A 25,602-nucleotide genomic window follows, 5' to 3' on the forward strand; every position below is an offset into this window, starting at 1 on the left:
AATCATATTGCCTCGTAACCTCTTTCTTTCTATTTCCCTGTAACGTAACCTCTTTCCCTGTCTCCTTCAACTGCTCATCAGCTGAGTCGAGTGAGGCCCGGAATCAATCTGTTCGCCCTGCGTTGAACCCTTCGACATGGCAGCGATGTCCTTCCTGAGTTGTGGTGACCAAAACTGCACATAATATTCTAGATGTGGCCGTCACTAAATTCCTGGGCTATGTTAACAACTCTTTTGATATTTCATTGATTCCCCTCCAAATACAACTCTGAAAACCAGATTTGCTTCACATTTTGCTGCCTGACACTGTGCTGCCTGCTTATCTCCCATATCTCTTACCACCCCGAGATCCTTCCCCCATGAGACACACTCCAACATTACCCCTTGTATCCTGTAATCTCTATTTATATTGTTCTTCAGAAGAACTTCTTCCCCATCCCCAACACCTTACACTTGCTCAGGTTAAATTACATTCTCCAATGTTTTGCCCAATCTATGAGAATATCAACACTTTCCTGAATCTGATCACCACCCCCTCTGCTATCCACCTTCCCTCCAAGCTTTGTGTCATCTGCAAATTTGGAAAACCTCTTCACCCCTCTCTCCAAATCATTGATGTAAATAATTAATGGTAATGGTCCGAGTCCTGATCCCTGAGTACATATAAAGTTGACAACATTAAGAGAAGAAAGAGAGGTGGGATGGAAGGGATCCATGGTGTAAGGGAGGGAAGTGACTGAGGGGGAGAGTCTGATGGGAGGGGGGGTTCCTTCCCCCTCTCCTCCAAATGGTAGGGGAATGTTGATTTAACCTGAAGTTTGTACATTCTAAAACATTCTTGTGTGCAAAATGAAAGCATCTAATCATCTTCTTCATTTATTGATGTAATTTTTCAGTTTTTAACACGTAACTCCTGAATATGTTTTGAACTTTACATTGTATAACTCACAAAGAGTGTTGAGATTGGGTGGGGGGTACCCCACGCTGCCTGTGAGAAAAGTACACAGCTCCATGATATTATTTACGAGAAGGATATTAGCGAACGCAGTGAGCTTCATACTTAACGCGTGCACGTGAGAGAATAGGAAACAACAACAACAACAACAACAACAACAACAACAACAACAACAACAACAACAACAACAACAACAACACAATCCCCCTGGCTATTTGGAATCGGTGTCATTGGATATGATCTTTTGCTTCCGGTTGTTGTTAAACGCTGTGCGGTGTATAAACACGATTGGGTTTTATTTCTATCTTGTGAATATTACTTAACGCGTGCACATGAGAGAATAGGAAACAACAACAACACATTGCCCTGGCAATTGTGAATCCGTGTCATTGCCAATGACTGTGGTGTATTGGCCTGCGGGGGCAGGGCACAATGCGGGAGCGTTGTGGAGGAGTGGTTTTGGAGGTCACGTGCCTGCAAGGGATATAGGTGTTCGCGCCGCCTGAGGCGTTGTGTAGTCTGTAGTAGTGTGCATCCGGACGGGCAATAAACAGTGTTCGACAATCCTCACGACTATCCGAGTCCCGCTGCCCTCTGGACATTACAGTGGCCGTTTTGCTTCCGTTTTTGTTTTGCTTCTGGTTTTTTTTTTGTTTCCGGTTTTTGTCATGGGGAATGATGCATGCCGGGAGATCATGACCGGAAGTGTTTATTTATTTATTCAATTATTTTTTTTCCCCAAAGTTAATTTTATACTTCCGAAAGTGATTTTTTTTCACGACAGGAAGTGTTTATTTTATATTTAACATTACCGGGAGCGATTTTGAAACTCTTTCCGGAACTTTTAATTTCTTTTATTCTTGACCAGAAGTGATCATTTATTTATTTATTTATTCAATTATTTTTTTTTTCCCAAAGTTAATTTTAATAAAGATATCTCCCGCATCATCAAAAAATATTTTTTAATCGTGATTTACATCATTTGATCGCTGATCCCGAATCCAGGCCGAAGTAACCGGAAATTGCGTCAAAATCATCAGCTGTGCGGCGCTTCCATGTACCACGGTATAGTTGGCAAGTATACAGTTGTAAACAAGTTTTATGTAAAGTCAGAAGCGAATGTAAGAAGAATTCTACGTTCGCTTCGAGGCTTTGCCTATTCCATATTATATTTATAAGGTTCCAGGATGTGTTGGACATTGAAAGGCTTTGTATGGAGTTATTGGCCTCGTCATGGTTAACTTTTGCCTGCGAACTTTGGTCTCAAAACGCCCTTGGAGCCAACATCTCGTAGCTTACAACTTTGCCCCGAAAACATTAAGAATCGGAGAAAAACAAAAAAATTGCCTAAAATAACAAAACATATTTTAAATAACATAAAAAAACATTACTTTAGTTTTGATGATGAAGTGACCTGGAGCCGAAACTTGGATGTTAGGCCTATGTTTATTTTCCGATCCAACCCTGTGTCGGGCCTCATAATATGCATCGATCGCCTCCTTGCAATTGCCAAGGAGCTCCAAGGGAATTTTCCGGAATTCGATTGAGTAATAGGAACAGTAATTTACTTCAAAACCCATTAAAATATATTTGAAGAAATATATTTTGTAAAATCGGCTGGGCCCGGTTCAACGCTGCGTGTTTCTACAGTTCGCCTCTTTTGGGGGAGACAAGATGGCGGAAAGTGCACTTCCGGTGGCTTCACGCACGGAGCCGTCCTGACCAATCCAGTCGTAGAGATCAGTGAGGAAAACGGACACACACACACACACACCCGTGAATATTGTAAGGATTTGTCCAATTTTGCACTTGTTTATCGTACATCGTACAAGTGATGAAATAACAACAGATTATGAATTTTTTTTTTTTTTATCCTTCATCACGAAACGCTGGTCAGTCGGGTAGGCGTGGCACATTTTAAATGGGCGGAGCTAAAGGGGGCACTTCCTTTCTGGCTCGTCTTTCGTCAGCTATTGCACTGCAGTTATGTGTGTGGGTCGTTAATCCCGAGCGTCCTAATAAGTACGGTTCGATAAAACTCGACACACTCACAACGTTAAAGGTGTTAAACGTATTTACGAAATCCCTCGACACTGGACGGACGCAGTGCGCATGCGCGGAACGTCACAGAGAGAGAGAGAGAGCGGGCGCGCGCGAGCTTCAACTCGCGACTCGGCGCGTTTTTCGTCCTTTCCTTGCGTGAGTTGCCATGGTTATTCACGGGCCTTTTACAAGCCAAGAATTCCACCGATATTTATAAATTCCCTCGTGTTTTCAGCGAATCGACGATATTTTTCCTCTCAACTTTAGTCACGTGGAAGTGGAAGTCGAACGATTTTTACCGACGCGAGAATTTTTAAACAATAAGATGGACGAGAGCTTCAATGTCGACTCGGCTGATTGTACCGTGTGTGGCGAGACGTGAATGAGTGAGGAGACCAACGATTGGACTGCACTGCTGAAGCTGCACGATGTATCGGCGTGACGGGAAACTTGAGGACAAGTTGTAATCGAGGTTATAAGACGGTGTGGTGAAAGAGGTGATGTTAAGGAGGAAATTCATGAGGAACCGCATCGGAGGCTGCAAGCCAAAGTGAGGACTTGTGGAGTGGCTGGTCAGGTAATGGGATTGCAAACTGGCTTAGTGATAGGAAGTAAAGAGTGGCTGTGAGTGGGAGGATGTAAGTAGTGGGGTACCTCAGGGATCCAGTACTCAGACCATTGTTACCTCCACCACCTAAGGTGAAGGAGGTTATGTTTTTCACTCCTTTCTGTCTGTTTGTGTGCAGGATATCTTAAAAAAAAGTTGTGGACCGATCCGGACGAAACTTGGTGGACGCGTTGGGTGTTTGACAAGGAAGAATTGACTCGATTTTGGTGAAGATCCGGATCCGGATCTGATTTTTACCTCCGCCGCCGAAGGTGAAGTAGGAGGTTATGTTTTCACCCCTTTCTGTGTTTGTCTGTTTCTCTTTGTACAGGATATCTCAAAAAGCTGTGGACGGATTCGGATGAAATTTTGTGGACAGGTTCGGTGTGTGACAAGGACAAATTGATTAAATTTTGGTGAAGATCAAGATCTGGATCTGGATCCAGATCCAACTACTCGAATTTTTAAAGTGATTCTTTACCATTGAGAGATAGAGCTCAAAACGACAGATGGCACGATATCTCAAAAAGTTGTGGACGGATTCGGACAGAACTTGGTGGAAACGTTGGGTGTGTGACAAGGAAGAATTGATTCAATTTTGGTGAAAATCCGGATCCAGATCCGATAATTTTTTTTCAGTGATTCTTCACCATTGAGAGATAGGGCTAAACTAATATATAGCATGATAGCTCAAAAAGTTGTGGATGGATTTAGATTAAACTTTTGTCATGTTGGGTGTGTGACCATGACGAATTGATTCGATTTTGGTGATGATCCGAATCTGGATTCGAGAATTATTTAATTTTTAAAGTGATTCTTCATCATTGAGAGATTCGGCCAAAACGATATAAAGCGTAATATTTCAAAAATGTATTGGGCCCGATATGCTGTCGTGGATCAGGTGTTACATGGCAGAGGTATGTGCTCCACCGAGTGCCCTTCTAGTTATTCATTATTTACATCAACGATTTGGATAGTGGGGTGAAGGGTAGGCTTTCCTAATTTGCAGATGACACAAAGCTTGAAGGAAAAGCAGAGGGGGTGGTGATCAGATTCAGGAAAGTATTGATACTTGCATAGATTGGCATATGGAATTTAATTTGAGCAAGTGTAAGGTGTTGGGGATGGGAAAGAACAATGAAAATAGAGATTACAGGATGTAAGGGTAATCTTTGAGCATGTTACACAGGAGAGGGATCTGGGGATGGTTATAGATAATTGGGGTGGAATAATGGGGTAAGCAGATGGGTCAATTCCAGACAGGTAAACTGATGAGGTTTTAGGTTGTATTTGCAGTGGGAGAGATTATAAATGAAAAGAGGTAGTGCTAACATTAAGGAAATTTAGTGAGGTCTGTCCTCAAATAGTGTGTTTGGTATTTGTTGCCACATCTGAGAAAGGACTTGCTCCAAGTGGAGGATTCTGCATAGAGGGACTACAATGATTTCTGGGTTTGGTAGAATAAGACACAAAGAGCCGTTGATGGACTCTATCCGTTAGAAAAGAGATGATTATGAGGGAATCTGATAGAGATGTTCTGCATAATGAAGTATATGGAGAAAATGGAAGTAAGAGAATCTTTTTGAACATAATGGGCAGTGAATGAACCAGAGGATGTATTTGGAGATTGAAAAAGAGTAGAGTTGGAACAGAAGCAAGGAATGGGTATTTTACACATGGAGATGTTGATGCTTGGATTTCTCTTCTGGGGAGGGTGATGGTAACAAGGACAGTCTATAGATTTATATTAGATTAGAACTGACTGTTGTAAGTATCATGACAGGTGAGTATGTGTAGTTTTTTATTTTTTTATTTTTATTTTTTTTAAATAGTTGGGAACAAAAGGGTACAGGGATAGTATTTAGGGTACCCACCTCCAAGATAGATAGATAGAGAGATCATCTCCAGGATGGTGTATCCCTCGGTTGTCTTAAATGTATGCATGAAACTGGCTTCTTGGACCAAATGGCCTCATCTTATGTCTGCATTTCCTTGCATATCATCACCTTCTCGTGTCGATTATCATCATTTCGATTGTTATCGAGATTCACGTACAGCTGAGGAAGAGACATCAAAGTTAGTTTCACTGAAACGTGTTGGCATAGTATTATAGATTAACTCGTGATACCTGTGGATTTTATTATTTTAAGGGAAAAAAGTAAGTGTACAAAACCTGTCACAAAAACTACAAACTATTCAAAAGAAATACCCAGAAGTATCTAAAGGTAAGGCTGTGGTAAAAGAGCACATGAGGTATCATAGGGTAACAATGGTCAGAGGTTTTTATTGCACTTTTGGATTTGCGCCGGTGTATCCATTCTTGCCAGGCCGGACAACATAGTTCCATTGCCCACACACACAATAAACGTGTGAAATTAAAACGATTTGTGACGAAAATGTAAAAAGGGACAAAAATTACAAACTATAAAAATACTCAGAATTATGCAAAGGTAATGCTTTGGTAAAAGAGTGAATGAAGTATCACAGGGGAACAATGTTGAGGGTGCTGTACAAAACCTTTTTCATTCTCACCAGGCTGGACTACAGAGTTAGATGGCAGGCACACACAACAAACGTGTGAAATGAAAAGTGTTTGGCAAGAAAATGTTTTTTAATACGCCTTATTTTGTCACATGAAATTGTCGAAGCATGGGAGAGAGAGGTCGGTTGAACGTGGAAAAGGATAGCAGGCATACAGGAATGTAATACTTTTAAAATTGGTTACAACATGAAGAAACTAGAAGGGCACTCGGTAGAACGCATACCTCCGCCACGTAATGCCTGATCCACGAGAACATATCGGGTCCAAGACATTTTTGACATATCATGCTATGCAGTACAATATCGTTTTTAGCGCTATCTCTCAATAGTGCAGAATCACTTTAAGTATTAAATAATTCTTGTATCCAGATCCAGATCTTCACGGAAATTGAATCGATTCTTCCTTATCACACACCCAACATATCCACCAAGTTTCATCTGAATCCATCCACAACTTTTTGAGATATCGTGCAATATATCATATTTAGCCCCATCCCTCAATTGTCAAGAATCACTTTAATAATTCCAGTGGATGGAATCTATTTGTCCTTGTCACACACCGAACTTGTCCACAAAATTTCATCCAGATCCATCCACAACTTTTTGAGATATCCTGTACACAGACAAACAGATAGAAAGGGGTGAAAACATAACCTCCTCCTTCGGTGGCAGATGTAAACTGGGAGAATTAAAAAATGGATATATACTTGTCAAGGTCCATAATGTGGGTGATTGTAATGTCCAAACTTCAGAGACTGAGTCATTTGGCAAGCGTGTTAACTATTTGCTCAAAAAAAAAACACCTGACTTGGTAGTCAGTATTATATAATCGACTCGCAGTCACCCGTTGAAAAATCAACGGGGCTAGATGCTTTGAATAAGGTAATTTGAAATTTGAGAGTTATTCATGATAAAATAATTGAAAGATTGGGTGATTGGTTTGATAACCAATTTATCGAAACAATCACAATATTTATTTATTGTAAATGGATTTCACAATAATTAATTGTGAAATTATGATACAGAGAATACAACTTATAAAACTGAGATGTTCTTTTTTAAATTAAAACCATGTAAGATGCACACATGCATGATTTTTGTTTTATGGGATATGAACAGGAATAGTGGTGATGAAATGCCCTGCACTTGCAATGAGAAGCGCTACCTATATTTTCTTGCCTTATGGGGTATTGTTTAGGATAGCCTTGAAGACGATGTTTTGAGTGAATGTTTCTGTCTTTGTTGTGCCTTGCTGTGGAGACTTGTCGAGTTGGATTGCAATGGACTTGAGAGAGCGTGCTCTTGACAAAGCAACGTAGAGCTGGCCGTGGGTGAAAATTGGTTGTGGAAGGTATACCTGAATAGAATAAACTACTGGCGCAATAATTTGATTTCTGGATATTATCGCGAAATAATAAATCAAACTCCCGGAAGTTGTACAACTTGTCCGGGAGAAAAAAAAATTACACTCCCTTGCCGTTCCCTTTAGGAGCTTGTCCGTGGCTGCCCACACCTTGTCCGTGACCTCACAAACCTTGTCTGCGGCCGCACACTCCTTGCCCGCGTCACCCACACCTTGTCCGTGCCCTCGCGAACCTTGTCCGCGGCTGCTCACGCCTTGTCTGCGTTCGACCACACCTTGTCTGCAGCTTCAAAAACTTTGTCCGTGGTCATCCACGCTTTATTTGCGGCCTCACAAATCATTCATGCGGCTGCCCATCCCTTGTCCGCAGCCACCCAAACGTCCGCGGCCTCTAAAACCTTCGACAGATCAATTTTAACACTGGATGTTATTGCTAAATAATAAAGCGTACTCCCGAAAGTTGTGCAACTTGTCTGGGAGAAAGGAATAAAAACACTCCCTTGCTGCTCACTGAAGGAGTGAGTGTTTCTCGTATATTGTAGTAGACCACCGCAGCAGATTTTAGTGTGTAAATAACAGTCGTTCACCACAGCACATTTCAGTCTGTAGCTCACAGTAGTTCACCACAGCACATTTCAGTCTCGATCACAGTAGTTCACCACAGCACATTTCAGTCTGCAGCTCACAGTAGTTCACCACAGCACATTTCAGTCTCGATCACAGTAGTTCACCACAGCACATTTCAGTCTCGATCACAGTAGTTCACCACAGCACATTTCAGTCTGTAGCTCACAGTAGTTCACCACAGCACATTTCAGTCTCGATCACAGTAGTTCACCACAGCACATTTCAGTCTCGATCACAGTAGTTCACCACAGCACATTTCAGTCTGTAGCTCACAGTAGTTCACCACAGCACATTTCAGTCTCGATCACAGTAGTTCACCACAGCACATTTCAGTCTGTAGCTCACAGTAGTTCACCACAGCACATTTCAGTCTCGATCACAGTAGTTCACCACAGCACATTTCAGTCTGCAGCTCACAGTAGTTCACCACAGCACATTTCAGTCTCGATCACAGTAGTTCACCACAGCACATTTCAGTCTGTAGCTCACAGTAGTTCACCACAGCACATTTCAGTCTCGATCACAGTAGTTCACCACAGCACATTTCAGTCTCGATCACAGTAGTTCACCACAGCACATTTCAGTCTGTAGCTCACAGTAGTTCACCACAGCACATTTCAGTCTCGATCACAGTAGTTCACCACAGCACATTTCAGTCTCGATCACAGTAGTTCACCACAGCACATTTCAGTCTGTAGCTCACAGTAGTTCACCACAGCACATTTCAGTCTCGATCACAGTAGTTCACCACAGCACATTTCAGTCTGTAGCTCACAGTAGTTCACCACAGCACATTTCAGTCTCGATCACAGTAGTTCACCACAGCACATTTCAGTCTGCAGCTCACAGTAGTTCACCACAGCACATTTCAGTCTCGATCACAGTAGTTCACCACAGCACATTTCAGTCTGTAGCTCACAGTAGTTCACCACAGCACATTTCAGTCTCGATCACAGTAGTTCACCACAGCACATTTCAGTCTGTAGCTCACAGTAGTTCACCACAGCACATTTCAGTCTCGATCACAGTAGTTCACCACAGCACATTTCAGTCTGTAGATCACAGTAGTTCACCACAGCACATTTCAGTCTGCAGCTCACAGTAGTTCACCACAGCACATTTCAGTCTGTAGATCACAGTAGTTCACCACAGCACATTTCAGTCTCGATCACAGTAGTTCACCACAGCACATTTCAGTCTGTAGCTCACAGTAGTTCACCACAGCACATTTCAGTCTCGATCACAGTAGTTCACCACAGCACATTTCAGTCTGTAGCTCACAGTAGTTCACCACAGCACATTTCAGTCTCGATCACAGTAGTTCACCACAGCACATTTCAGTCTGTAGATCACAGTAGTTCACCACAGCACATTTCAGTCTGTAGATCACAGTAGTTCACCACAGCACATTTCAGTCTGTAGATCACAGTAGTTCACCACAGCACATTTCAGTCTCGATCACAGTAGTTCACCACAGCACATTTCAGTCTCGATCACAGTAGTTCACCACAGCACATTTCAGTCTGTAGATCACAGTAGTTCACCACAGCACATTTCAGTCTGTAGCTCACAGTAGTTCACCACAGCACATTTCAGTCTGTAGCTCACAGTAGTTCACCACAGCACATTTCAGTCTCGATCACAGTAGTTCACCACAGCACATTTCAGTCTCGATCACAGTAGTTCACCACAGCACATTTCAGTCTGTAGATCACAGTAGTTCACCACAGCACATTTCAGTCTCGATCACAGTAGTTCACCACAGCACATTTCAGTCTGTAGATCACAGTAGTTCACCACAGCACATTTCAGTCTGTAGCTCACAGTAGTTCACCACAGCACATTTCAGTCTGTAGCTCACAGTAGTTCACCACAGCACATTTCAGTCTGTAGCTCACAGTAGTTCACCACAGCACATTTCAGTCTCGATCACAGTAGTTCACCACAGCACATTTCAGTCTGTAGATCACAGTAGTTCACCACAGCACATTTCAGTCTGTAGATCACAGTAGTTCACCACAGCACATTTCAGTCTGTAGATCACAGTAGTTCACCACAGCACATTTCAGTCTGTAGATCACAGTAGTTCACCACAGCACATTTCAGTCTGTAGATCACAGTAGTTCACCACAGCACATTTCAGTCTGTAGCTCACAGTAGTTCACCACAGCACATTTCAGTCTGTAGATCACAGTAGTTCACCACAGCACATCTCAGTCAATCACCGACAACTACGAGCATGACACGAAAATCGAAATATCGCACTCTGTCACGAGCGAGGCCCGCAGTCCATCGGGATGGGTTGCGGCAGGTGAAAGGCAGTGGGGAGGGAGTTTCTTTTGGTCAACTCCACACTTTTTGCATATTATTATGTAGAAAAAGATATGGTTCAACTTTTGCAGGAATTGCAAAAACATTAAATCACCAAAGGGAGTGTGAACGTAAAATTAAATGTCCCAGGGAATGATGGCTTAAACAAATTACCCCAGGGAATGGTCGATGGGGATGAAACAAATTACCACAGGGAATGGTGCTTTAAACAAAATGTTGCAGGGAACGGCGGCTCAAGCGAATTGCCGCAGGGAACGGCGGCTCAAGTGAATTGCCGCGGGGAACGGCGGCTCAAGTGAATTGCCGCGGGGAACGGCGGCTCAAGCAGATTGCCACAGGGAATGGCGGCTCAAGCGAATTGCCGTGGGGAATGGCGGTCAAAATTAATCACCAAAGAAGATGGCAGTTTTAGTTAATGTTTTAAGGTTGAGCTATACATTTAGTTGTTTCATACTGATCTTGTGCTTCGATTGTAGTGGTCATTCATCCACTACTTATTGATGAAGTGATTTCACCGGGATGAAGCAAACACGCTAGGGCTTTCCTAGTCCGTGGCAGTTAAATTGTTGACCCATTTGTTTGCGGATATGATGCTGCAGTTGATGTTTGTGGTTTTACATTCCGGAATCTTACAACTCCACCATTCTGCATTCCTGAGATGATCTTGTTTTGAAAATTTGAACAACGATGTTTGATTTCCAGCAGCCATACATTTAACTTGCTCATCATTTTCTAACTTTTACTTTGTTTTGTTAATATCTGCACCGTAATTCTCACCATCCCTGATAATGAGCTGAAGGCTGTTTTTTGTGGGGTCTGTTTTCTCATTGTGTACATCCAAGGTACAGCACCTGCAACCAGTACTGACCTATTGTGTGGTGAATTGGCATGTTAGCAGGGTGTCATATGCACCGATTGTTTGCATCAGCATTGATATTCAAATGTGGTTGTTGATAATTATTTTCTAAACAAAATATAAAAGTGTTTGCTGTGTGGAAACTCCAGTGAGTGTTTTGGGGGCAATTCTGAATGCAAGCACAACCAAGTGGTTTTAAGGTATCTCCCTTCTTGTTGATGACATTATGTTTGGATAGATGAGTACTTATGTGAAATTGCACCATAACAATTATTCCCCTCCCCAACCCCCCCCCCCACCCCCAATCCATATTTATCAACCTCTAAGCTGTTTGTTTTGTCTCACATACTTTATGTATTTATTTATTTATTTATGTCCCGTTTGAAGAAAGGATGCGGAAAGCAGGCCATTTGGCCCCTTTGCATGGCAAGCGGTTCTTCTTAGATGATGTACTCAGCCCCAAAATTGCAACATTCATGAAGAAAGAACTGCAGCAGCTGGGAGGGGTAAGGACTGTTACTGTTGAAGTGCTGCACTGTCTGGTCTGCCATTGCTTTAAAAGATTTTTCACAGATCATAGTACTTCATCCTATTTTAAGGTTTTAGCTAAATTTAAACGGTTAAAATTTATGCACTGGAGTCCTGTTAAGGATGTAGAGAAGAATAAATTATTTCAAAAACAAACCATAGTGAAGTCGATGGCATGCCATCGCAGACCCCCGTGCTTCCCACCGAAAGCAAGGGGGAGGGCTTTTTGGAAGAAATACAAAAACTGGGGGATATTGTAATCGGTTAAAACGTTTTTTTAATGACACGTATATGCAATCAATTTTGGGGGACATGAAATATGTAAGATTTTTTGGGGGGATTTTACTCCCACTTCATGCCTCAGGGTTTGCAGACTTGGGGTCATCGGGGTCAAAACAAGATTTTTATTTTAGTTTTTTTCAACTCGAAATTTGATGTTGGGTCATTCCTGGTGGAACTTTTTGCCATCTCAACTTTGCTTTCGGTGGGAAGCATGGGGATTTGCAATGGCATGCCATCAACTTCGCTCCAGTTAAACTTTTTTTGTGATTACAGTACAGGACTGTATAGCTTTAATTTATTGATAGATGTGTTTATCATGTCAAAAACAACGAACTGCTGCTATCGTTTGATTGCCCGAGTCTCCAAATTGTTGGGGCAGGTAATCGAGCGATTCTGGAGCAAGGATGTGGGCTATGTCATCACCAATCGGAAGGAGACAAAGCTTTTGCCAGAATGTTCCAGTCAACCTGCCTTGGCTGCACAGACTGCAGTCAAACCAATACATACTTTATTGCAGGTATGGCAATCAAATACCATCGTATGAAATGAATATGGCAGCACAATGTGTTGTCTTAATGCTTTGACTGCAGTAAAGGTTTGACCAATCAGTATGAAATATTGTTCCAGTTGCTTCTTTTTAGTTATTTATTTAATTATTATCAATCGTAAACTAGTAAGTGATGAACCTGAGAGTCACCATAGTTATTTGAGGTGACTTCCTTTGTGCTTCAGGATAAAAGAACAATATAGTGAGCCATTGTGTGACACAAGACTATATCTCAAGATCAGAAGTAGCAGAATTTAGGAGCTTTGAAACCGCATGTGTTTTAGTGAATGTTGTTGTGTGGAAACTCCAACAAATATATGTGAAACTATTCAGGTATATTTGTTTATCTACTATTGTCAGGTCAGGCTAGATCGGATCTGTGACTTGCTACAGGTATCACGTAAACCTGTACTAACCTGTTTCGTGGTCGGGTTGTCGGTGAATAAACCATCTCACCCACCAGGTTTCCTGGTGTGGAGGGTGTATGATATGGGCACCCAGCAGGATTAAATACAAAACCTGTCAAATGGCGGTGGAGCACTTTGTGAGCCAACGGCCATCCATATTTAGTGCTCAACTGTGTCTGCGGACATCTTACTACAGTTGGGTTACTGTTTTTTAGGAGGTTGGTGGCAGAATTTGCACTCTGGCCACTGTGAAACCCTTCACTCCGCAAAACCCAATAAAACCTAAAAGAAAATTGAAAACCCACTTCCGTGGGAATACTTCCTGTGCAGCTGCCCTCCGCAGGGCAGCTCACCAGATTAAGGGATTGAGGCAAATCCTTCAGCACCCCTCACTCTTTGATGATAGGAGAAAAACAATTACGTCAAGACTGCAACAACTACTGATGGGGTGACGCTGCTCTCAGCGCCGAGCAAGGTCATTGCTCGGATAATTCTTGATAGGGTTCACCACCATCTGCTTGAGCAATAGTGCCCAGAGCAGTCAGGCTTTGCACCAAAGAAGTCAACAATTGACCTATCTCTGCCCTTCGGGTCCTCACTGAACGCAGCCGAGTGTTTCGGTAGGGGCTGCTTGCAGCCTATGTTGATCTCTGTAAAGCGTTTGACTCGGTGAATCTGGATGCACTCTTGAAGATTCTTTGTTTTCATGGGGTGCCACCAAAACTGATCAATCTGATGTCTGAACTAAACTCTCGATCTGAGAGTGCTGTGAGATGTGGTGATACCATCTTCGACTTTTTTCCAGTTGTTACTGGAGTTTGTCAGGGGTGTGTACTGGCCCACACACTTTTCAGCACTTGTATGGACTGGATTCTGTGGAGGATGTCAGAGAGATCAAGCTGCGGTGCATCGTTTGGGAATGTAAATATCTCTGACTAATTTTGCAGATGATGCAGATTATGGATTTCCTGGGTCAAAACTAAGATCCAGGCTTTCAATGACATCTTGGATGCTGCTGTCTTGTCTGTACCTGTTTGTGGTAAAGATGTTGAGGTCACAGAGAGATTCACTTACTTTGGCAGTGATATTAATAATGTCTCTGCTTGCTGTGAGCCAGAGGTCAATAGATGTCTGGGTCGGGCCTGAGGAGTCATGGATTCACACTGGATCATGCGGTGTGGCACTGTCGGTACCTGTGCAGGAGGAAGAAAGTCTGAGTCTTCAGGTCCTTGGTACTTTCAGTCTTGCTCTACGGATGTGAGATTTGGACTCTGACCAGGGATCTGAGATGGAGTCTTAACTCCTTTGGTACCAGGTCTCTTCAGAGAATCCTTGGCTATTGCTGGTTGGACTTTGTGTCCAACGAGCGGTTGCTGAGAGAGACTCAAATGAGATTTGTTACCTGTATAGTCAGGTCAGGTATTTTAAAGTCAGGTCAGGTTCGATCTGTGACCTGCTACAGGTACCATGTAAACCTGTACTAACCTGTTCCATGGTCGGGTTGTCGGCGACTAAACCGTCTCCCCCACCAGGTTTTCTGGTGAGGAGGGTGTTTGGATATGGACACCCGGCAGGATTAAAAACAAAACCTGTCAAAGGGCGGAGGAGCTCCTTGTGAGCCAACGGCCATCCATATCTAGTGCCCAACTGTGTCTGCGGACGTCCTCCTGCAGTTGGGTTACTTCTTATTAGGAGGTTGGTGGCAGGATTTGCACTCCGGCCACCGTAAAACCCTTCATTCCGCAAAACGCAAAAACGCAAAAAAATCTGAAAACCCACTCCGTGGGAGTACCTCCTGCGCAGCTTTCCTTCGCAGGGCAGCTCACCGGATGACGGGATTGGGGCAAAGCCTTCGGGACCCCCAATCTTTGATGATAGGAGGGAAACCACGGGGTAACATCCCTGGGTCAGATTGCGGGAGAGTGTGTCGGAGTGGTGCTGAGGTGTCGTCCACCAGACGGCGGTCTCCTTGGGTTAATCTGAGGCGGTCCCTTCGGGTGGGTGCCTGGAATGTCCTATCCCTAAGAGAGGATGATCACCTGTCTCTGTTATCATCTGAGCTCAAGCGTTTGGACATCGGGATTGCAGCTCTCTCTGAGGTTCGGAGACCGGATTGCGGCGAGATAATGGTGGGTGGTTACACCTACTATTGGTCTGGTCGCTCTGATGGTTACCATACCCAAGGAGTTGCTGTAGCTGTGTCCAATAAGCTGACCCCAATGATAATTGAGGTAACACCGGTCAACGAGCGTATTATGAGATTAAGGATTCGTCACTCCTTAGGTGTCATTTCCCTGGACTCTGTTTATGCTCCGAGTGAGGCGAGTGATCTCACCGTGAAGGATGCATTCTACGCCACACTCGAGTCTGTGGTTGATCAGTGCCCCAGACGAGATACACTTCTAGTCTTGGGGGATTTCAATGCATCGACTGGAACTGATAGGGATGGTTATGAGGTGTGTGTTGGTTCCCATGGGTCAGGAACTATGAACCAGAATAGCATTAAGTTCCTTGACTTTGCAAGAAATCATGGACTTAGGGTGGCTGGTTCATGGTTTCAGCGCCCGCAAGCTCTTCGCTGGACTTGGTATTCCAACGCTGGCGGTGTGGCAAAGGAGATTGACCATGTCCTCATTGACGGTCGTTGGAGGATGATCCAGAACTGCAGGGTCTACCGGAGTGCTCAGTTCCTCAATACTGACCACAGGCTTGTTGTAGCAACTCTAAAGCTGCACCTTAAATCCTGGAGAATGGTACCATCCCAGCCTAGGCTGGATGTTGCCAAGCTCAGGGATGACAGAGTTGCTGAGGAGTTTGCGAACAGCCTGAGTGGACACTTGGGGGGTCTGGGTGCTTTGGGGGGTCCTGAAGAGTTGTGGAGCGCCTTCAAGACCACCGTCCTTGATGTTGCCGGTGGATGCCTTGGAGTTCACCGCAGGGCAAAGAAGAATTTTGTCTCTCAAGGGACACTGGATACCATTGACCAGAGTCGCAGGGCCAGGCTGAATGACAGAGCTTAGCTGTTCAGGGAGCTGAGGCGTAAAACTGTACGTGCACTGAGGGTGGACAAGGAGGCCTATGTGCGAGGAATCTGTGAGGGGGTAGAGCATCACCTGTGGACAGGTGATTCTCGTCCCGCTTACAGGGGAATTCGCGCATTACGTTCATCCAAGCCCATCCCTCGGAGCACTGCAGTTCGAGCAGAGAGTGGTAGGCTCTTGACAGAGGAGTCTGAAGTGAAGGCCCGCTGGGCCGGTTACTTTGAGCGGTTGTACCAGGCTGATCCCCCAGCTGTCGAGTTGGGCGTCAAGGGTGTTGCAATCCCTGTTGCTGACCCTCGAATCAACTGTGGTCCACCATCGCTTGTGGAAACACCGGCTGCGGTGAACCAGTTGAAACGGGGCAAAGCTCCAGGGATCTGTGGCATCCATGCTGAACTTCTCAAGGCTGGTGGAAATGCTGCACTCGTGTCGTTGCATGCAGTTTTGTGCTCTGCCTGGAACACAGGCATCATCCCAACTGACTGGAAGAGGGGCCTTGTTGTCCCTCTCTGGAAAGGGAAGGGTGATCGCCAAGACTGCAACAACTACCGAGGGGTGACGCTGCTCTCAGTGCCGAGCAAAGTCTTTGCTCGGATAATTCTTGATAGGGTTCGCCACCATCTGCTTGAGCACCAGCGTCCAGAGCAGTCAGGCTTTACACCAAAGAGGTCAACGATTGACCGTATCCTTGCACTTCGTGTCCTCACCGAATGCAGACGAGAGTTTCGGCAGGGGCTGCTTGCAGCCTATGTTGATCTCTGTAAACCGTTCGATTCAGTGAATCGGGATGTCCTCTGGAGGATTCTTGGTCTTCGTGGGGTGCCACCGAAACTGATCGATCTGATGTCTGAACTCTACTCTGGTACTGAGAGTGCTGTGAAGTGTGGTGGTACCATCTCTGACTTATTTCCAGTTGTTACTGGAGTTCGTCAGGGATGTGTACTTGCCCCCACACTTTTCAGCACTTGTATGGACTGGATTTTTGGGAGGATGTCGGAGAGATCAAGTTGCGGTGCATCGTTTGGCAATGTCAAGATCTCGGACCTTGATTTTGCAGATGATGCAGTCATCTTTGCGGAGATTTTAGACATCCTCTTGGGGGCCCTCGAGGTGCTGAATGAGGAGTCGGAGCCGTTGGGATTACGGATTTCTTGGGTCAAAACTAAGATCCAGGCTTTCGGTGACATCTTGGATGCTGCTGTCCTGTCTGTGTCTGTGGTGAGGATGTTGAGGTCGTGGAGAGATTCACTTACCTTGACAGTGATATTCATGTCTCTGCGGGTTGTGAGCCGGAGGTCAATAGACGTCTGGGTCGGGCCTGGGGAGTCATGGATTCACTGGATCATGGGGTGTGGCGCTGCCGGTACCTGTGCGGGAGGACGAAAGTCCGAGTCTTCAGGTTCTTGGTACTTCCAGTCTTGCTCTATGCGTGCGAGACTTGGACTCTGACCAAGGATCTGAGACGGAGACTTAATTCCTTTGGTACCAGGTCTCTTCGGAGAATCCTTGGCTATCGCTGGTCGGATTTTGTGTCCAACGAGCGGTTGCTGAGAGAGACTCGGATGAGATTTGTTACCTGCATAGTCCGTGAGCGTCAGCTGCGACTGTATGGACATGTGGCTCGTTTTCCTGACGCTGATCCTGCTCACCAGATTCTCTCAGCAAGGGAGTCTCATGAGTGGAGGAGGCCAGTGGGCCGACCACGTGCCTCATGGTTGCAGCAGGTTGACCATCGTCTCAAGGAGATGGGGATGGGCCTGGCATCTGCCTGGGGGATGGCCAGACGGAGGCCCCTGGAGTACCGGCGGAAAGTGGACGCAGCGACGCGCTGTTCTGGCACATGCTCCCATACCTGACCTGACCTGTATAGTCCATGAGTGTCAGCTGCAGCTGCATGAACATGTGGCTCGTTTTCGTGATGCTGTTCCTGCTCACCAGATTCTCTCAGCGAGGGAGCCTCATGAGTGGAGAAGGCCAATGGGTCGACCACTTGCCTTGTGGTTGCAGCAGGTTAATCAGCATGTCAAGGAGATGGGGATGGGCCAGGCATCTGCCTGGGGGATGGCCAGACGGAGGCCCCTGGAGTTCCAGTGGAAAGTGGATGCAGAAATGCGCTGCTCCGGCACATGCTCCCATATCTGACCTGACCTGAAACTGAACTTCAGGATGCACCACAAGGAGTAGCACAACTCCATAATTGCTTCTGCAATCAATTAACTTTGTACATCTTTACTCTGAGGACCACTTCATAAGAAAATAGTTTCAATCCAGGTTACAATATACTGGTGAAGAACCCATCCTTCTGAAACTATTCCCCCTGAATTGGCATATTTATATAATGACTTGTAATATGCCCCATTTGGAATAGGTGTACCATATCCCTGTGTCGTAAGAGGCGACCAAGGTTGCGTCAGGAAGGTCATCCGGCATAAAACCTGTGCCAAATCATTATGCGGATCATAATGGATGATCCGCTGTGGCGACCCCTAACGGGAGCAGCCGAAAGAAGAAGAAGAAGAAGATAGAATGACTTGTAATACCCCCTGTCACTGGGAGTGGCCTTATGCCGTACAATTTACATAGAGAATTGGGGTCTTCCCCTCATCCTGAACCAACCTGAGCTATGATTTTGTTTTTTTGTACCCCCTAAAGACCCCTGTGCATATTCTGAATGCCACCATCGGTTTTTAACTCATTTTATCCAGCGATTCAGAGTTGCATAGTAGTCAAAGAAACAAACTTGGGCACCCCCAAAGTACAACCACCAATTTTTAACTCATTGCGTCTTGCGGTTAATGTGTGTACAAGTCAAACAAATAAAAACAGAAGCTGAATTATATATACAGGGTCTGCCAAAAGTCTTGACTGTATTTCAAACAGCAATGTAGGAAATAAGAAGTATGTTGTACTGAATATATAAGATGGAAATGAAAGAACACTTTGGAGATTGTTCACAATTTATTTCATGAAAGTCATATCCAGCAAGTGAGTGAGCACCACGGGCATCCACATAAAGTTGTGCCCACTGCACAACACCCTCCATCACTGATGCCAGTGTTTCCAACTGAATATTAAGGATTTCTTTATAAATATTTTCCTTCAGTAAGGTCCTGGGTTTTGTATGGTATACTCTGTCTTTCAGGTAGCCCCAGAGAAAAAAGTCTGGGTCTGTTTAACGTGGAGATTGTGGAGGAAAAGGTCTCCAAACCGGTAAATCATTCGGTCGGGGAACAGTTGTCTGAGCAAAGCCATTGATTCCCTTGCGGTGTGGCAGGTGGCACCATCTTGTTGGAACGAAAGGGTCTTTTGATGATTCACGGTCATGTGAAGATTGGTGAGGAGGTTATCGTCATTGTTGGTCATTTCCAAAAATCGCTGAGCAAATGTTAGACGAGCATGTGCCTCAGTGGGTAACAGTTTCTGCACAACTTGCACTCTGTATGCATAACACCCATTGTCCTTTTTCATAATCCGACACGGTGAGGTCTCGAAAATCTGCAATTCATGGGATTGCCGTTTACACAATTTATTTGGGAGCGCACGGCGTCTTCCTGGACATCTGCAATGTTTGCTGTAGTTCTCACTGACCTCAGACGACCTGACCTTTTTGCAAATGCCACTGAACCAGTCTGTCAGAATGCTGTCTCCCATATCCTTCTGGCTTTGTCTGTTGGTGCTATTCTCACACCATGTGGTCCTCGTAATTCATGCTGTGCACACACAGCACTGCGACCATTTTGGAAGTGCACCTCCACAATCGATGCCCTCTGCTGAAGTGTCCACTTATCCATGATAAATTCAACCATTTAAGGCCCGGTCACACCTTGACGTTTTAGCCAGCGATGGCAACGTATTAAAATGTATGTAAAACGCTGGCTGACGTTGAACTTTTGATGTTTTTTTTTAAAGATTCGGACGTATTCATAACGAGTTGGTCGTATGCATAACATATTAGTAATGGACACAGAACGTTTCGTTGTGTTATGGATAACTTATACCAACGAATGCTGAACCTGTTGTCGGCCTACACAACCGATGCCCAACGATAGTTTAACTTCGGCATAGCGCGTTGCACGCATCGCCGACGATGTCGTGACGTAGCCTATTAGAAGGCTGACGCACAACGATTCGAATCATAACTGCCGTAGAAATGGAAGTGACAACATCGCGGTCACACCTTGGCGATCTTGCCAGCGTATGCCGACCTAAGAAAAATGTGTCTAAAACGTTGGGGGCACGTCAAATACGGTATGAGTAAGTTTGGTATACGTGAGTAGAATGCTAAAGTACGCTATCATACGTTGTAGTAAGTAGAGTACGTCAAGAAATTTTAAACATGTTCAAAATTTTACGACGTACTCGGCGTATGACACACGTTCCGCATGCGATGGGGATAAGTTTTACACACGATATGCGGACGCTTACACACGTCCACAAAGGCTACTTATAAGCTACTCACAAGTCGAAACGCGTCGCGGTAATGTCTTTTTTACGCGAAACTTATTTCTAACTTATGTTTGACGTGCTTTGAACCAATTCTTTACGTGGTCCCAACACACATCGACGTATGGAGACGTATTCCAATGACGTCTTCCGGTCGACAAAAAAAAAAAATGAATGTGTTTCTAGCTTACAACTGCCATATAAAGACGTGTTCCCAGCGGTTTTGGGAATTGGTATATAAAAATGCTGCTCATAAAAGGGGAACCCAACAGTGTTTTCGAGTCCTTTTTGAGTCGATGTCCATGTCAGCAGTAACAGTATCAGTATCAGTTTCAGTATTAGTATTAGTAGTAGTTTGTTCATGTTGGCAGTAGTAGGTGAGTGTGAGGGGGAGGGTGTGGGTTATGATGGATCGTCCGCGTGTCCACGGGTAGGTCCATAGGCTGCCACTCAACGATTTAAATGGCTGCATCTCCACGATTGAAAGTAGACGCTTGCGCTCAACAATTGGATTTTTTTACACTCAACGACTTTTAAACGGTACCACTCAGCTATTTCATTGTTTACAATGAACGGTTTAAATTGCTGTCACTCGCCTTTGTTTTTTGACGCTGGCGCTCGGAAATTTTAATCGTTCTATTGAACGTGCTAAATTGCTCAAACCCCACTATTGAAAGTAGACGCTTGCGCTCAACAATTGGATTTTTTTTACACTCAACGACTTTTAAACGGAACCACTCAGCTAGTTTCATTGTTTACAATGAACGATTTAAATTGCTGTCACTCGCCTTTGTTTTTTGATGCTGGGGTTTGGAAATTTGAAGCGTTTCTTCTGAACGTGTTAAAACGCTCAAACTAGACTATTTTAAATAGACTCTGCCGATGGACAATTGGAATCATAGCCAAGCTAGACATCGAAGTGTGAACATCCTCGTCATGCCGAAGAAAAGTTTGAAGAATGCTGCAAATAAGTGTCCTGGCCGTGGCCGTGGACGCTGACGCAAGGACGATCCATTATACCGACGTCTTTCAGCCTATGAGTAACTTAAAAGTAACGTCTGTCGATGTGTGGCAACGATCGCGTAACGTGCCAACAACACGTTAATCATAGGTTAGAAATAAGTTTCGGGTACGCTAAACATTACCTCGGCGTGTCTCAACTTATGATTACCTTACAAGTAGCATGTGTTGACGTCTGTCAACGATCGCAGACCGTGCATACAACTTGTGGCCAGCGTAGCGGAACGTGTGTCATACGCCGGCATACGTCGTGAAATTTCAAGCATGAAAAAATTTGAGGACAACCGAAAAGTACAACGTTTAAAGCCAACGTACAACGACGTATGGCAACGTACTACGACGTATGCCAGCGTGCTCTCAATGTTATCAAAACTTACCCATAACGTATTCAACGTGTGCCAGCGTTTTAGAAAAAAAATTCAAAAATCGGCATACGTTGGCTAAAACGTCAAGGTGTGACCGGGCCTTAAGATTAACCTTCAACAGAAAAATAAACTGTTAGTGCATTGCCTTCAGCCCAATTTACAATGCAAATGCAGTCATGACTTTTGGCGGACCCTGTAGTTTGATTCAATCATAGGTGTCACAGATAGTAGAATTCTTAGAATGACTCTCACCCCCTTCCCAATCCTCCCATTAATGAAACTACTACTTCCTTTCATTGCCACAATTACTTCCACCTTCTTGTAGGGTTGGCTGGAAAAAGGTTTTGGCCCAAGTCTTTCACGAACCAGGTGATTAAGGCTGGCATTCGACTGAAGGTGATTTGGGCAGGAATTTGAAATTTGCTCAGGGTTTGGTTGATAACCTGCCTTCTCATTGTGATGGACACCGTGGGGTCATTAACTTTCACCAGGGTCAGTTAATGCGAGCAGACAGACGCTCATTTTAACGTCCCACTTTGTGATATGATTCCCTGTGTACGAATTTTCAGTTCGACAGGATATAGTTTTGTCGAAAATGGACCAGAATTTTCAATGCCATTATCTGGCATTGACTTGGTCTGAGTTTTCAACAGGTTTCTTTGCAATAGTTGCAGAATGCACTTGTGGAAATAAAATTCCAACAGTTGTGCATATTTCCCCCATGCACGTGAAGCAAAAAGTGGGGTTAAGCAATTGGTTCACTTTGTCTTCCGTCTGTCTCTGTCCATCAACAAACCTCAGTTTATGATGGAGGAACAATCTAATTTCAATTGAATGTCAAATTTTGAACACGAATCAGAACTTGGATTGGAAAACGAACCTTTACTTTAGCTGAACTATGGCTTTGAATTCATCCCAATCACACATGTGTTGAGTGGAGTGTGAATTTTTTTTTTACTCTGTCTGCCTGTCTGGCAGTCAAACAAAATTGAAAGCAATTCCAAACAGGAAACTTACTGTTTTAAGGACATCATAAGGGACACAAACAACCGGCACGAATGACTAATCTAACGTGTTAAATATGGTGGTGTAAAAGATGAACGGCGGTCAACTTAGAAATTTTTTTTGAACAGCCTTTGAAATCTTTATTTTCTTTCAATTGAATTATATACTGAACACTGGAGAACACAAATCGCCTTTTAAGCATTTTCAAAATCCTTCCATTTAGCAGAACTTGGACTAAATATTACGGCATTTTACATCATCACGACCAATCAAATTTGCTGTTCGCAGACCCCATCCATGTCCTTGTTTCTCAAGACTGCACGGGGTAAGGTATTCTATGAACTCTAGTTTATACCTGTGTTGTCATGATGTAATACAGTGATTCAAATGAGGCAAACCTTTTATTACCTCTGCCACCGAAGGTGGAGGGAGGTTATGTTTTCACCCCTGTCTGTCTGTCTCTGTCTGACTTTGTCTTGTTTGTTTGTGTTTGTTTGTGTGCAGAGTATCTCAAAAAGTTGTGGACCGATTCGTATGAAATTTGGTGGGCAGGTTGGGTGTGTGACAAGGATGAACTGATTGGATTTTGGGGAAGATACGGATCCGGCTACTAGAATTTTAAAAGTGAATTTTCACCATTGAGAGATAGGGCCCAAAATGATATATAACATGATATCTCAAAAAGTTGTGGACGAATTAGGATGAAATTTGGTGAACAGGTTGAGAGTGTGACAAGGATGAATTGAATCGATTTTGGTGAAGATCCAAATCCGGATCTGGATACTATAATTATTTAAGTCTCAAAGTGATTCTTCACAATTGAGAGATAGGGCCAAAAACGATATGTAAAGCATGATATTTCAAAAATGCATTGGACCCGATATGTTCTCGTGGATCAGGCATTGTGTGGTGGAGTTATGCGCTCAACCGAGTGCACTTCTCGTTTTCATTATGATTTGATCTAAATGGTGTGCTTCTGCTTTGAGACTGTGAAGCTCAACTTCAATTTTTGGGTGGGGGGAGTTTTGTTGCCATCACTTGCCAACACACTAAATTGGCCAATTTGGATCTTGAATATAAAGGTATCATTTATTATGGCCAATCTGAAAATTTTGCTCTACAGTGCATAATGAAACAACACAGGAAAAGTCTCCAATCCTTTTGTTTCCTTCACCAGACAGTTTGTATAATTGCCTGACCATCATGGAAAGGGTTGGCAGGATAGTTCAGTGTGTAAAAAAAAAAAATCCTCCTTCAAGTCGATAAAGTATTGTTACGGATCTGGCGTTTGAGGCTCGCCACGAGGGGAAGCACTTGGATCCCTCCCGAACGCCTGGTTCTGAGGCCGGTGGGTTGCTAAACAACCACAAATGTCGATTGGTACTGCCAATCTTGCTTCGCATGATACCTCACGTGTGGATGGCCAAGGCAAAAAGGGGGGGGGGGTCTCGTGCACTCAGTGCACACCCGGATTACTGCCGAGTGATACAGTGAGTGTGCGCTGGCTAACAAAAAGCAAATTAGTGGGGCAGAACTTCCTGGATAAACTAATATGCGGACAATGCTGGACCAATGGAGGAAAAGACAGAAGGAGCTGGATACATTTATAACATAGCAATTTATTATGCAGTAGCAAAAAAAGGCTTTATTCACAAGCAGGTACATTTTTTAAAAAGGTTTGCAAATATTTACAAAGAAGTAAGACAGGACACAAAACAGACTTGCGCCGATAATAAGAACTTCTACAATCTCAACTCGTACAAGCATTACAAGACGGCACAGATGCCAACCCTCCCGATTTCATCGGGAGGCTTCCGAAAATTCACCCAAACTCCCGCCCTTACGATCACTATCCTTATCCTCCCGAAATTTTGATATTTTTGCACTGTTCACTAATCAGAATGTACTAGTATGAGAATTGAATGAAAAGCATCGTCTGCTACGTATAGCATGTGGTAACTCCATAACGTTCGCTGCTACCAAATTGTACATAAAAAATTGCAAATTCAAATGAGGAGCAGCGAAACATTGGGTCTGGATCTCGCTTATGCGATCATGCACTGAGATTTAGTGCATGCGGTATGTGTGCAATACAGTGCATGCGGTATGTATGCACAGTGTATATGCATGCGATACGCTCAATGCATGCAGCTGGGCCCCGTACCAGCCCGGCGGTCGCGACCACCGTGCGGTGTTTAACAGCCGCTAGAGTTCTACGAGTCGCGCTGCAGCTGTGGAACATCGACTTCGAAGTTACCGATGCTTCAAGCCCTCGATGTTGATTACGAAATGGCAGAAAAGAAGCTTACGAAGACCAAGAAATGGTCTCAGAAGTACAAGACCGAATACAGTCTCCAATACCCGTGTATTCGAAAGTCTGAAAGAGGAATTCATCATGCGTATTGTACAGTATGCAGCGTTGATATTTCAGTTGAGCACGGAGGTCGCGATGATATTCGGAAGCACGTTGGAAGCAAACGGCACACAGACATTGCAAAGGAGAGATCTTCGAGCACGAGTACCGGTACACTTCTGAATTATTTCACCAAACAAGGGACAAAGCGAGGGAAGAGGATGTTACCCGAGCGGAACTTCTCTTTAGTGGATTTATTGTGGAACATAACTTGCCCATATCAGTCTC

The 25,602-nt window shown here is 44.2% G+C and overlaps 1 protein-coding gene across 12 annotated transcripts in view; it reads left to right on the top strand.

The window, feature by feature from the left end:
* Positions 1–1,976: 1,976 nt before the first annotated feature.
* The window catches only part of LOC147028592 (protein DBF4 homolog A-like), an 80,213-nt gene continuing 56,587 nt past the window's right edge, over positions 1,977–25,602 (top strand). The window contains exons 1-5 of one of the 12 annotated variants that reach the window (XM_085879160.1): positions 1,996–2,020; positions 2,606–2,698; positions 3,745–3,832; positions 11,715–11,829; positions 12,513–12,650. In XM_085879160.1, coding sequence (XP_085735286.1) covers positions 2,011–2,020; positions 2,606–2,698; positions 3,745–3,832; positions 11,715–11,829; positions 12,513–12,650 — 444 coding nt within the window. In that variant the 5' untranslated portion in view covers positions 1,996–2,010. Of the gene's footprint in view, positions 2,021–2,605; positions 2,699–2,893; positions 3,155–3,199; positions 3,549–3,744; positions 3,878–11,710; positions 11,830–12,512; positions 12,651–25,602 lie in introns of those variants that run through there. The other 11 variants (XM_085879161.1, XM_085879165.1, XM_085879167.1 and 8 more) reach the window with 11 other exon arrangements.

Source organism: Eptatretus burgeri, chromosome 4 (genome assembly GCF_056783735.1).
Source record: "Eptatretus burgeri isolate ZD-2024b chromosome 4, Ebu_testis_v1, whole genome shotgun sequence".
Taxonomy (NCBI): domain Eukaryota; kingdom Metazoa; phylum Chordata; class Myxini; order Myxiniformes; family Myxinidae; genus Eptatretus; species Eptatretus burgeri.